Source organism: Oncorhynchus tshawytscha, linkage group LG10 (genome assembly GCF_018296145.1).
Source record: "Oncorhynchus tshawytscha isolate Ot180627B linkage group LG10, Otsh_v2.0, whole genome shotgun sequence".
Lineage (NCBI taxonomy): Eukaryota > Metazoa > Chordata > Actinopteri > Salmoniformes > Salmonidae > Oncorhynchus > Oncorhynchus tshawytscha.
The window spans coordinates 75,218,513-75,232,492 of NC_056438.1; the positions used below are offsets into that span (position 1 = coordinate 75,218,513).

Below are 13,980 nucleotides of genomic sequence, written 5' to 3' on the forward strand. Positions count from 1 at the left end.
GTGGAAGAGGAAGGAGAGGTGGAAGAGGAAGGAGAAGTGGGAGAGGAAGGAGAAGTGAAAGCGGAGGAAAGGTGAAAGAGGAAGGAGAGGTGAAAGAGGAAGGAGAGGTGAAAGAGGAAGGAGAGGGGGAAGTCACATGAACCGAATACATGTCTACTGTACACAAAAGGTGTACAGTAGACCTAACTGTGAAATGCTTACTTACTAGCCCTTAACCAATACTCCAGAATTTAAAAAAAAGTAAGTAAGAAAGTATTTGCCAAAAATATATCCAAAATAATAATAAACTAAAGTTTTAAAAAAACATGGCCTGCTGGTCCCATTATACATGTGCTTTCTTTAGCCAAATCTTCTATCATTGAACGATAGACGATGTTGAACGATAGAGTCACAGGAGGTTGGTGGCACCTTAATTGGGGGAGAATGGGCTTGTGGAAATGGCTGGAGTGGAATAAGTAGAATGGTATCAAATACATGAAACACCTGGTTTCCATGGTTTCCATGGTTTCCATGCGGTTGATGCCATTCCATTTGCTCCGTTCTGGCCATTGTTTTGAGCCGTTCTCCATTCAGCAGCCTCCTGTGGATAGAGCTAACAACAGCACATAGGCTAAGTTCACGCACACAACCTGGCTAGTGAAAACATTCCTCTGTAACATGGCTACGCTACAGCAGGGGTTCACAAACCTTTTCACTCGGGCCCTCCTTCCACAATTGGGGAACATCCCGAGGCACAGATCTGGGGAAGGGTATAAAAAAAATCTGCAGCATTGAAGGTCCTCAAAAACACAGTGGCCTTCATCATTCTTAAATGGAATATGTTTGGAACCACCAAGACTCTTCCTAGAGCTGGCCACCCGGTCAAACTGAGCAATCGGTGTAAAGGACCTTGGTCATGGAGGTGACCAAGAACCCGATGGTCACTCTGACAGAGATCTAGAGGTTCCTCTGTGGAGATGGGAGAATCTTCCAAAAGGTCAACCATCTCTGAAGCACTCCACCAATCAGGCCTTTATGGTAGAGTGGTCAGACGGAAGCCACTCCTCAGTAAAAGGCACATGACAGCCCGCTTGGAGTTTGCCAAAAGGCACCTAATGACTCTCTGACCATGAGAAACAAGATTCTCTGGTCTGATGAAACCAAGATTGAACTCTTTTGCTTGAATGCCAAGCTTCGCGTCAGGAGGAAACCTGGCACCAACCCTACGGAGAAGCATGGTGATGGCAGCATCATGCTGTAGGGATGATTTTCTGCGGCAGGGACAGGGAGACTAGTCAGGATCGAGGCGAAGATGAACGGATCAAAGTATAGAGTAATCCTTGCTGAAAACCTGCTCCAGAGCACTCAGGACCTCAGACTGAGTTGAAGGTTCACCTTCCAACAGGACAACGACCCTAACCACACTGCCAAGACAATGCTGGAGTGGATCCGGGACAAGTCTCTGAATGTCCTTGAGTGGCCCAGCCAGAGCCCGGACTTGAACCCGATCTAACACTTCAATTCAATAGACTTTATTGACATGGCAAATTAAATTACTTATATTGTCAAAGTATAGATATAACATCTCTAGAGAGACCTGAAAATAGCTGTGCAGCAATGCTCCCCATCCAACCTGACAGAGCTTGAGAGGATCTGCAGAGAAGAATGGGAGATATTCCCCAAATACAGGTGTGTCAAGCTTGTAGCGTCATACCCAAAAAGACTCAAGGCTGTAATCGCTGCCAAAGGTGCTTCAGCGAAGTACTGAGTAAAGGGTCTGAATGCTTATGTAAATGTGATATTTCCATTATTATTTTTTTTAATGTATAAATTAGCCACATTTTCTAAATCCCATTTTTGCTTTGTCACTATGGGGTATTGTATGTAGATTGATGAGGGGGACACACACAATGTAATCAATTTTACAACAAGGCTGTAACGTAACAAAATTTGGAAAAAATCAAGGGGCCTGAATACTTCCCGAAGACACTGTGTTTTACCTTAGCTAGGCCTATATGTTTTTCCTTCTATCCGATATTTGGGAGATGCTCTTAATACACAACTGAACCATAATGAGTAAGGAACAATGAACATAGTTTAAATAAACCCTATTTAATTCAGGAAAAATGTTTGTCACAGAAAATAGATGATTTGCACTATGGATCAGCTAAGATGGTCATTACCACTAAATAAATGAAGTGGGACATTTTAGATGTGTCACAGAATGTTTGAACCCATCAAGGTGAGCCACAGTTAAAAAAAGGTTGGAACCACTGGGCTAGACAATGGGTTACGGTTGTGGCTGGAGCTACGATTAGGGTTAGGGTTGTGGTTGGAGCTAGGGTTAGAGTTAGGGTTAGTGTTAGGGTTAGAGTTGAGGATAGAGTTAGGGTTAAGGTAGGGTTAGAGTAGATACTAGGGTAAGGGTTAAGGTAGGGTTAGAGTTGAGGATAGGGTTAGGGTTAAGGTAGGGTTAGAGTTGAGGATAGGGTTAGAGTTCAGGTAGGGTTAGAGTTGAGGCTAGGGTTAGGGTTAAGGTAGGGTTAGGGTTAGGGTTAAGGTTAGGGTTAAGGTAGAGTTAGAGTTGAGGATAGGGTTAGGGTTAGGGTTAAGGTTAGGGTTAAGGTATAGTTAGAGTTGAGGCTAGGGTTAGGGTTAAGGTAGGGTTAGAGTTGAGGATAGGGTTAGGGTTAAGGTAGGGTTAGAGTTGAGGATAGGGTTAGGGTTAAGGTAGGGTTAGAGTTGAGTTTAGGGTTGAGGTTAGTGTTAAGGTTAGAGTTGAGGATAGGGTTAGGGTTAAGGTAGGGTTAGAGTTGAGTTTAGGGTTAAGGTTAGTGTTAAGGTTAGAGTTGAGGACGGCGTTAGGGTTAAGGTAGGGTTAGAGTTGAGGATAGGTTAGGGTTAAGGTACGGTTAGGGTTAGGGTTAAGGTAGGGTTAGAGTTGAGGCTAAGGTTAGGGTTAAGGTAGGGTTAGGGTTAGGGTTAAGGTAGGGTTAGAGTTGAGGCTAAGGTTAGGGTTAAGGTAGGGTTTAGAGTTAGATGTAGGGTTAGGGTTAGGGTTAAGGTTAGGGTTAAGGTATAGTTAGAGTTGAGGCTAGGGTTAGGGTTAAGGTAGGGTTAGAGTTGAGGATAGGGTTAGGGTTAAGGTAGGGTTAGAGTTGAGGATAGGGTTAGGGTTAGGGTTAAGGTAGGGTTAGAGTTGAGTTTAGGTTGAGGTTAGTGTTAAGGTTAGACTTGAGGATAGGGTTAGGGTTAAGTTAGGGTTAGAGTTGAGTTTAGGGTTAAGGTTAGTGTTAAGGTTAGAGTTGAGGATAGGGTTAGGGTTAAGGTAGGGTTAGAGTTGAGGATAGGGTTAGGGTTAAGGTACGGTTAGGGTTAGGGTTAAGGTAGGGTTAGAGTTGAGGCTAAGGTTAGGGTTAAGGTAGGGTTAGGGTTAGGGTTAAGGTAGGGTTAGAGTTGAGGCTAAGGTTAGGGTTAAGGTAGGGTTTAGAGTTAGATGTAGGGTTGTTGTTGTTTACCTGGAGGAGGTTGCCAGGGAGATGAGCAGGGCCTGCAGGATGCCCCTGATGTAGACGATGGGGCTCTTCTTGGTGATGAAGAAGTACATGGCCGGGAGGATGAAGAGACCATGGAGGATCAGGCCCATCACCACGGTGATGGCATAGAAACCCAGCTTCTTCCCCATGGCTGACGGGTCATCCATCTCTAGGATCTTACCGGCCACCAGGAACACGATGCCGAACGGGAAGTACCTGCAGTGGACCAGGAAGGTAGCGATTTTTTGTTTTGGTTCTGGTCATGGGAGACAGGTTAGTTCTTGGACTCGCCCAGGTGATTGGCTGCAGTGGAATACAATATTAGAATATAATAATTTTGTTGACAATCCCGCACATATGACTATCTCAGCATGTTGTCTAATACGATGTTATTGAGAGGACATGTCTTTGGGTTGCTCTTCCCGTAAGCTACAACTCTTACCAGATCACTATGGCGACAATCTTCAGGACAGCCTCGTTTAAACTCTGACAGAAGTTGACCAGGGCGCTGCCATTAGGCCCCATTCTACCCAGCATGATACCTAGACAACAACAACAACACATTGTGTTAGACTGAGACACCATGGGCCAGATTGATTTGCTAAAGGTTTGTGATCAACATTGAGGAGAGAAAAAAAAGGCTAAATTAAAAGTTAACTGTCACTCAGGCTGTGGCTGGAGGAACAATGGTTATACTGTCAACCTGAATGACACTACGAGATAGTGGGCCTTTGTGTGTGTGTGTGTGTGTCCGTGTGTGTGTCAGTGTGTGTGTTCGTGTGTGTGTTCGTGTGTGTGTTCGTGTGTGTGTCCGTGTGTGTGTCCGTGTGTGTGTCCATGTGTGTGCCCGTGTGTGTGCCCGTGTGTGTGTCAGTGTGTGTGTCCGTGTGTGTGTCCGTGTGTGTGTCCGTGTGTGTGTTCGTGTGTGTGTCCGTGTGTGTGTCAGTGTGTGTGTCCGTGTGTGTGTCCGTGTGTGTTCCGTGTGTGTGTCCGTGTGTGTGTCCGTGTGTGTGTCCGTGTGTGTGCCCGTGTGTGTGTCCGTGTGTGTGCCCGTGTGTGTGTCCGTGTGTGTTCGTGTGTGTGTCCGTGTAACTGTCACTCATCCATAATGACACTACACGGTGTCTGGGGGCTAGGGTTAGAGGTCAGTGGTGACGTCACTCACCCATTGTGGCGGAGAAGATGACGATCCCCAGGACGTTCATGCCGTCGCTGGTCCCGGGCAGCGTGCGCATCTGGACGTCTGGCGGGGGAGTCAGGTCCAGGGAGAAGTTCTGGACGTCTGTTCCGTTGTCGTCCTGGACACCGTAGATATAGACCCTCCGGGTGGTGCTCTCCATCAGGGGAGCTGTCACCGTGGGCGGAGGGGTCTTCATGATGGGGATACTCCTGGTACGGTACTACACAGACCAGAGACATACACTATATACTGAGTGGACAAAACATTAAGAACACCTGCTCTTTCCGTGACATAGACTGACCAGGTGCATCCAGGTGAATGTATATATGCTCACTTATTGATGTCACTTGTTAAATCCACTTCAAATCAGTGTAGATGAAGGGGAGGAAACAGTTTCAATAAGGATTTTTAAGCCTTGAGACGATTGAGACATGGATTGTGTATGTGTGCCATTCAGAGGGTGAACGTGCAAGACCAAAGATGTAAGTGCCTTAGAACAGGGTATGGTAGTAGGTACCAGGCGCACCGGTTTGTGTGAAGAACTGCAACACTGCTAAGCTGTATGTCATGGAAAGAGCAGGTGTTCATAATGTTTTGTATACTCGGTGTATGTACAATATATACATTAATATCACTCTAACATGTCACGTATAGATATACAAGCTATGCATGGTGATGGTGCAGGTGTGAAACAGAGAGTTGGAATTTGTTAAAGAATCTGAATTGAATTCATTCCTGTCACTAACTGTCAGCCAAATGTTTGGTGAATTGGTTTGTCAAACATCCACAGACTTCGATTAAAATGATCTCATTCATATCCTCCTGTTAAACATGTGGTACTTCACCACTCCTCCGTAAACTCTTCAGAAACGGAAACATTTCCATTTTACATGATAATGTCCTACTGCTCACCTGTTGGAAAGTTGCCTGGACCAAGTTGGCTGGAAACATGTTGCTGGAAGGGACGAATATAGGAAAGTGTTAATAAACTCTAGAGCCGGCTGACAGGTTTCAGAAATGAACTAAAAAAAGCATGATTCACAGTTACTGTATCAGACGAGACAATGCCTCTCTGATTACACCTCGGGCAATGGACAGGGTCTCATACAGGTTCTGTGCAGCCAGCCATCCAAATACTCATTTTATCTCATCAGAGCCAATGTTGTGCTCTCTAGCCATTCTAGGGCCTCATTGGTTAAGCCACTCTAGCCACGCTAGGCTCTCATTGGCCAGGACTGTCTGACATATGGTACTCAGTCGCTCTGGAAGATGAGAAGAGTAAGGGAGGGAGGGAGGGAGGAACAAGCGGGCGGCCACGTAGTCACTCCTTCCTGGGCGACAGGTGGGGAAGAAAAGCTAGCCAACCGTATCGGCCCAGCAGTCCCACGCCACGTGTCTTAACCGATAGTTCTAATAGGAATCTTAGTTGCTGTTTTAAAAGGGTCTTATCTGCTAGTTCCAACAGAAATCTTAGCTGCTGTTTTAAAAGGGTCTTATCTGCTTGGGATCAGAACTAAACCCTGACCTCAATGTCACTAATTAAACCTAATTACATCACACACTTTCATACACACCACATTAAACACACACACACACACACACACACACACACACACACACACACACACACACACACACACACACACACACACACACACACACACACACACACACACACACAGTACACACACATCAAGTGGCAGGATAGGTGAGGGAAGGAAGTCTCTAAAAGAGTCTTAGGGTTCGTCCTGACAGACAGACGTGATCCCTCAGTCTGGCCTCATGTACCATATTACCCTGTCTAGGTAGATAACAGACAGACAGACAGACAGGATCCCTCAGTCTGGCCTCATGTACCATATTACCCTGTCTAGGTAGATACAGACAGACAGACAGACAGACAGACAGACAGACAGACAGGATCCCTCAGTCTGGCCTCATGTACCATATTACCCTGTCTAGGTAGATAACAGACAGATAGACAGACAGGATCCCTCAGTCTGGCCTCATGTACCATATTACCCTGTCTAGGTAAATAACAGACAGACAGACAGACAGACAGACAGACAGACAGACAGACAGACAGACAGACAGACAGACAGACAGACAGACAGACAGACAGACAGACAGACAGGATCCCTCAGTCTGGCCTCATGTACCATATTACCCTGTCTAGGTAGATGACAGACAGACAGACAGACAGACAGACAGACAGACAGACAGACAGACAGACAGACAGACAGACAGTCAGACAGACAGACAGACAGACAGACAGACAGACAGACAGACAGACAGACAGACAGACAGACAGACAGACAGACAGACAGACAGACAGACAGACAGACAGGATCCCTCAGTCTGGCGTCATGTACCATATTACCCTGTCTGGGTAGATAACAGACAGACAGACAGGATCCCTCAGTCTGGCCTCATATCAAATCAAATCAAATAAAATGTATTTATATAGCCCTTCGTACATCAGCTGTACAGAAACCCAGCCTAAAATCCCAAACAGCAAGCAATGCAGGTGTAGAAGCACGGTGGTTTGGAAAAACTCCCTAGAAAGGCTAAAACCTGGAGCGGTTTTGTCCCTCCACCCCTCCATCCCCATCCCCTCCATCCCCATCCCCTCCACCCCTCCATCCCCATCCCCTCCACCCCTCCACCCCTCCATCCCCATCCCCTCCACCCATCCCCTCCACCCCCAACCCCTACACCCTTCCATCCCCATCCCCTCCACCTCTCCACCCCCATCCCCTCCACCCCTCCACCCCTCCATTCCCATCCCCTCCACCCCTCCATCCCCATATTTTTCTAAAGCCTGCCTCAAACACAAAGGTCTCTTGATGGGAGTCTTATGAATCTGCAGTAGCCAGGTTAATGTGTAAGGCACTTGTAAACAAAATGTTGCTTTCATTAAAAAAAGTGCTATGTAAAATTACTTGATTGATTGAGCGGCAAAGCCATTCAAATGTCAACATTCGTAGAGTACCAGAGGCTTGAAGAAAAAGTGATGAAGTCATATTCCTGTTTGAATATGTACTGAGGAAACAAATGTTGTATTTATTGTAAACGTGAATAAGAAAAACCCTTGAACCTTCAATGTAGGCTGACATTAAAACAATTCAATTACATTGGCCACAACAACAAAGGTCAAAGGTAAATTTAATTATCTGTCTCTTACCGAATCAGATCAAGCAGGGCATCAGCGGAGCTCATGATTGGCTTGCCGCTGTCCTCGTTGTCCTCCTTCTGGGCGGCGCCACCTGGGTGGATGATGGTAACCATGAGGATGCCCACCACCACCGCCACGAAGGTGGTCCACAGGTAGTAGGAGACGGTCATGATGCCGAGGCGGCTGGAACACTTGGCGTCCAGGGCTGCCAGCCCCGACATCAAACTAGAGAGAAGAACAGAACGGTTAGGAGGAAGGAGCCAGACTGGTAATCCCAAAGAGAAACAATAATAAACAATAAGAATAACAATCATAATAAAACCGTAGACAGCGAGCCGAAAGAGAGAGAGATGGTGGAACCAGAATGGGTCAGGAAAGAGAGAGAGATGGTGGAAACAGAATGGGTCAGGAAAGAGAGAGAGATGGTGGAAACAGAATGGGTCAGGAAAGAGAGAGAGATGGTGGAAACAGAATGGGTCAGGAAAGAGAGAGAGAGATGGTGGAAACAGAATGGGTCAGGAAAGAGAGAGAGAGATGGTGGAAACAGAATGGGTCAGGAAAGAGAGAGATGGATCCAAACAGAATGGGTCAGGAAAGAGAGAGAGATGGTGGAAACAGAATGGGTCAGGAAAAGAGAGAGATGGTGGAACCAGAATGGGTCAGGAAAAGAGAGCGAGATGGTGGAAACAGAATGGGTCAGGAAAGAGAGAGAGATGGTGGAACCAGAATGGGTCAGGAAAGAGAGAGAGATGGTGGAAACAGAATGGGTCAGGAAAGAGAGAGAGATGGTGGAAACAGAATGGGTCAGGGAAAGAGAGAGAGATGGTGGAAACAGAATGGGTCAGGAAAGAGAGAGAGATGGTCCAAACAGAATGGGTCAGGAAAAGAGAGAGAGATGGTGGAAACAGAATGGGTCAGGAAAAGAGAGAGAGATGGTGGAAACAGAATGGGTCAGGAAAAAGAGAGAGAGATGGTGGAAACAGAATGGGTCAGGAAAGAGAGAGAGATGGTGGAAACAGAATGGGTCAGGAAAGAGAGAGAGATGGTGGAAACAGAATGGGTCAGGAAAGAGAGAGAGAGATGGTGGAAACAGAATGGGTCAGGAAAGAGAGAGAGATGGTGGAAACAGAATGGGTCAGGAAAGAGAGAGAGATGGTGGAAACAGAATGGGTCAGGAAAGAGAGAGAGATGGTGGAAACAGAATGGGTCAGGAAAGAGAGAGAGATGGTGGAAACAGAATGGGTCAGGAAAGAGAGAGAGATGGTGGAAACAGAATGGGTCAGGAAAGAGAGAGAGATGGTGGAAACAGAATGGGTCAGGAAAGAGAGAGAGATGGTGGAAACAGAATGGGTCAGGAAAAGAGAGAGATGGTGGAAACAGAATGGGTCAGGAAAGAGAGAGAGATGGTGGAAACAGAATGGGTCAGGAAAGAGAGAGAGATGGTGGAAACAGAATGGGTCAGGAAAGAGAGAGAGATGGTGGAAACAGAATGGGTCAGGAAAGAGAGAGAGATGGTGGAAACAGAATGGGTCAGGAAAGAGAGAGAGATGGGTCCAAACAGAATGGGTCAGGAAAGAGAGAGAGATGGTGGAACCAGAATGGGTCAGGAAAGAGAGAGAGATGGGTCCAAACAGAATGGGTTCAGGAAAGAGAGAGCTCAGTGGTAAAGGTTGGTGAAATGTTTAGCTACATGCTGTTCTCTTCTGTAGAGTGCATAGCGACATTCATGCTAAATGCACTTTTTAAGTCATGTTTGATTTGAAAGCTTCTTTGAGAGCTTCAGCCATGGGGATTTTAGAAAAAGTTTGGTGTCGATTAAGAGCATACATTTCTGCCCACTAACTTTCCCAGGAAAATGTAATTGGCACACACATCAAATATACACAGAAACCGATAAAAATATATATGTGAAATGAACATGTAAGAGAGAGAAATAAGTCAAGAGATCCACCACTCAAAGCAAAGCGTAAAACCCTTGAGGACATCATGTCCAACATTATGGCAACTTCCATCCCACCAAGGAACTCAACTTGGTAATAACTATTAATGTAATATTGAATCCCTGAGATTCTGTACTTGCTTTCCAGTCCTGGTTTTAAATACGATTTCAAGTCTTTCAAATATTTTTGAGAGTTTGCTGTAGCCTGTCTGGGTGTGCAGTTCTGACACTCTTCTATTGGTCCAGTAGGACAGACAAGCTCAATCAAGCACAGATAAAGTATTTGACAAGATTTAAATCCAGGTCTGCTGCTCTCAGTGAGATAGTGTGCTGGATAGTGTGGTAGATAGTGTGGTAGATAGTGTGGTAGATAGTGTGGTAGATAGTGTGGTAGATAGTGTGCTGGATAGTGTGCTGGATAGTGTGGTAGATAGTGTGGTAGATAGTGTGATAGATAGTGTGCTGGATAGTGTGATATATAGTGTGATAGATAGTGTGGTAGATAGTGTGCTAGATAGTGTGATAGATAGTGTGGTAGATAGTGTGATAGATAGTGTGATAGATAGTGTGGTAGATAGTGTGATATATAGTGTGCTAGATAGTGTGCTAGATAGTGTGCTAGATAGTGTGCTAGATAGTGTGGTAGATAGTGTTGTAGATAGTGTGGTAGATAGTGTGATATATAGTGTGCTAGATAGTGTGATAGATAGTGTGGTAGATAGTGTGCTAGATAGTGTGGTAGATAGTGTGCTAGATAGTGTGGTAGATAGTGTGCTAGATAGTGTGGTAGATAGTGTTGTAGATAGTGTGGTAGATAGTGTGATATATAGTGTGCTAGATAGTGTGGTAGATAGTGTGATAGATAGTGTGCTAGATAGTGTGGTAGATAGTGTGGTAGATAGTGTGATAGATAGTGTGTGTTGGAGTTGGTTGGAGCAACTCACTGGGTATAAAGACTGGGAATAACAAGATGGAGGCAGGCTTACAGTTCTCACCCAGTAGGTACGGAGGATGGAGGACAGGATAAGGACGTAACCCTGATTAACCCTGGTTAATACTGCTTTGTCTGGGCTGTGAACCCAGCACCTGCAGGATACCATAAGGTGGTTCCCACATCTCTGACCAACCAACCGTGAGCAAAGTCCCTCTTAGTCAGAGTTATTGGACATATATTAGAACCACTCTCATTGGCTGGTTGAAACATCATCATGAATCATCATGAATCATCATAAATCCTCATGAATCATCATAAATCATCATGAATCATCATGAATCATCATAAATCATCATGAATGTCATAAATTGTCATGAAGCATCATGAATCATCATGAATCGTCATGAATCATCATGAATCATCATGAATCGTCATGAATCATCATGAATCATCATAAATCATCACAAATCATCATGAATCATCACAAATCATCATGAATCAACACACATCATCATAAATCATCATGAATCATAATGAATCCAACATAATTTTGCTCAACCAGCAGCCAGTTTCTCCATCTTTGATCAAATGACAACAACCAGGGTTTCTCAGGGAGCAGCCAGTTTCTCCATCTTTGATCAAATGACAACAACCAGGGTTTCTCAGGGAGCTTCTGCCACAATAATTCAAACAGCAACAATCATCACAAAACATGAGGTCAGAGGTCATTGAAAGAAAATGGCAGATTCTTGAAGTCAGTCTGTCAGTATCCTCAAGCAACCTGTTACTAAACCAGAGAGATAGAGAAAGACAGGAGCCTTTTATATAAGGAAAGGCCACAGATGTTTCTGAGCTGTGCGTGACTGTCTCCAGATATGTCCCATCAGAGCAGCCGGGTAGACAGTTAGAGCAGAGCAGTGGTGAATTAAACATGGCTTCCTCCCTTCCTCCCTTCCTCCTCTCCTCTCTCCTCCTCTCCTCCTCTCCTCCTCTCCTCACTCCTTCTCTCCTCTCTCCTCTTCTCATCCTCTCCTAACCTCCTCTCCTGTCCTCCTACTTTGTCCTCTCCTCCTCTCATCTTCCCTCCTCTACTCCCCCCCTCTGCTCCTCCTCTCCTCTCTCCCTCCTCCTCCTCCTCTCTCCTCCTCCCTCCTCCCTCATCTCCTCCTCTCCTCTCCTCCTTTCCTCCTCTCCTTCTCCTCCTCCCCTCCTCATCTACTCCTCCTCTCCTTCTCTCCTCTCCTCCTCTCCTTGTCCTTTCACACATAACATTAATCTGCCCCCAAAACAACCAGAGAAAAAGGGTTGCTGTTAAATCATGTCAAGAAAGGTCAGACTAAGTTCAGGAAAACAACAGAGACTATTTAGATATTCCCCATCAGAGCAGCCGGATGGACAGTTAGAGCAGAGCAGTGGTGAATTAAACATGGCTTCCTCCCTTCCTCCCTTCCTCCTCTCCTCCCCTCCTCTCCTCTCTCCTCCTCTCCTCTCTCCTCCTCTACTCCTCTTTCCTCTTCTCCCCTCCTCCTTTCCACTCCTCTCTCCTCCTCTCCTCCCCTCATCTGCTCCCCTTTCCTTTCCTCTCCTCCCCTCCTCTCCTCCTCTCCTCTCCTCCTCTACTCCCCTCCTCCTCTCCTCTCTCCTCCTCCTCTAACCCTTCTCTGCTACTCCCCCTCCTCTCCCTCCTCCTCCTCCCTCCTTCCTCCTCCCCTCCTCTCATCTCTCTCCTCTCCTCCTCTCCTGTCCTCCTATCCTGCCCCCAAAACAACCTCCCCTTCTCTGCTACAGCTTCCTCCCTTCTCCACTTCCTCCTCTCTCCCTCCTCTCCTCTCCTCCCTCTCCTCTCTCCTCCTTTCTACTCCTCTTTCCTCTTCTCCCCTCCTCCTTTCCCTCTCTCCTCCTCTCCTCCCCTCAGCAGCCCCTCCTCCCCTTCCTCTCCTCCTTTCCTCTCCTCTCATCCTTTGTCCTCTCCTCCTCTCATCTTACCTCCTCTTGTCCTCATCCCCTCTTCAGGAAAACAACAGAGACCTCCTCCTCCCCCCCTCCCTCCTCTCCTCTCCTCCTCCTCTCCTGTCCTCCTATCCTCTAACCCTTCTCTGCTACTTTGTCCTCTCCTCCTCTCCTCTCCTCCTTTCCTTTCCTCTTCTCCTCCTCCCCTTCTCATCTACTCCCCTCCTCTGCTTCTCCTCTCCTTCTCTCCTCTCCTCCTCTCCTTGTCCTTTCACACATAACATTAATCTGCCCCCAAAACAACCAGAGAAAAAGGGTTGCTGTTAAATCAAGAAAGTCAAGAAAGGTCAGACTAAGTTCAGGAAAAGTTCAGGAAAACAACTGAGACTATTTAGATAGGATTTTAGGTTTATTGCAGTAAGACGGTCATTCAGATTTCATTTGATTCATGTCACCTTCCCCAGTCTATCACAGTAAGATGGTCATTCAGATTTCATTTGATTCATGTAGCCTTCCCCAGGCTATCGCAGTAAGACTGTCATTCAGATTTCATTTGATTCATGTCACCTTCCCCAGGCTATCGCAGTAAGACGGTCATTCAGATTTCATTTGATTCATGTCACCTTCCCCAGGCTATCGCAGTAAGACGGTCATTCAGATTTCATTTGATTCATGTAGCCTTCAAATCAAATCAAATTGAACTGATCCTCTCCTTCTCTCCTCTCCTCCACATGGTTAGCAGACGTTAATGCGAGCGTAGTGAAATGCTTGTGCTTCTAGTTCCTGCAGTGCATTAACCTCTTGAACCTCTAGGGGCAGTATGTCATTATTGGATTAAAAAACGTGCCCGTTTTAAGCGCAATATTTTGTCAAGAAAAGATGCTCGACTATGCATATAATTGGCAGCTTTGGAAAGAAAACACTCTAAGGTTTCCAGAACTGCAAAGATATGTCAATATTATTAAAGTGGCATTAATTAAAGTGTCACTGTTTAAAGTGACGAGTGATCCATTTATTAAAGTGGCCAGTGATTGAGTCTCAATGAAGGCAGCAGCCTCTCTGAGTTAGCCATGGCTGTTTAGCAGTCTGATGGCCTTGAGATAGATGCTATTCTTCAATCTCTCGGTCCCAGCTTGGATGCACCTGTACTGACCTCACCTTCTGGATGATAGCGGTGTGAACAGGCAGTGGCTCGGGTGGTTGTTGTCCTTGATGATCTTTTTGGCCTTCCTGTGACATCGGGTGCTGCAAGTGTCATGGAGGGCAGGTAGTTTGTCCCCGGTGATG

At 46.0% G+C, this 13,980-nt stretch overlaps 1 protein-coding gene across 1 annotated transcript in view; it reads right to left on the bottom strand.

Annotated features, from left to right (window-relative positions):
- Positions 1-13,980, bottom strand: part of slc1a7a (solute carrier family 1 member 7a) — a 93,339-nt gene that overhangs the window by 14,684 nt on the left and 64,675 nt on the right. The window contains exons 3-7 of the mRNA XM_042329562.1: positions 7,880-8,095; positions 5,608-5,650; positions 4,681-4,915; positions 3,958-4,057; positions 3,498-3,731 (exon numbers count right to left, since the gene is read on the bottom strand). Coding sequence (XP_042185496.1) covers positions 3,498-3,731; positions 3,958-4,057; positions 4,681-4,915; positions 5,608-5,650; positions 7,880-8,095 — 828 coding nt within the window. The remainder of the gene's footprint in view (positions 1-3,497; positions 3,732-3,957; positions 4,058-4,680; positions 4,916-5,607; positions 5,651-7,879; positions 8,096-13,980) is intronic.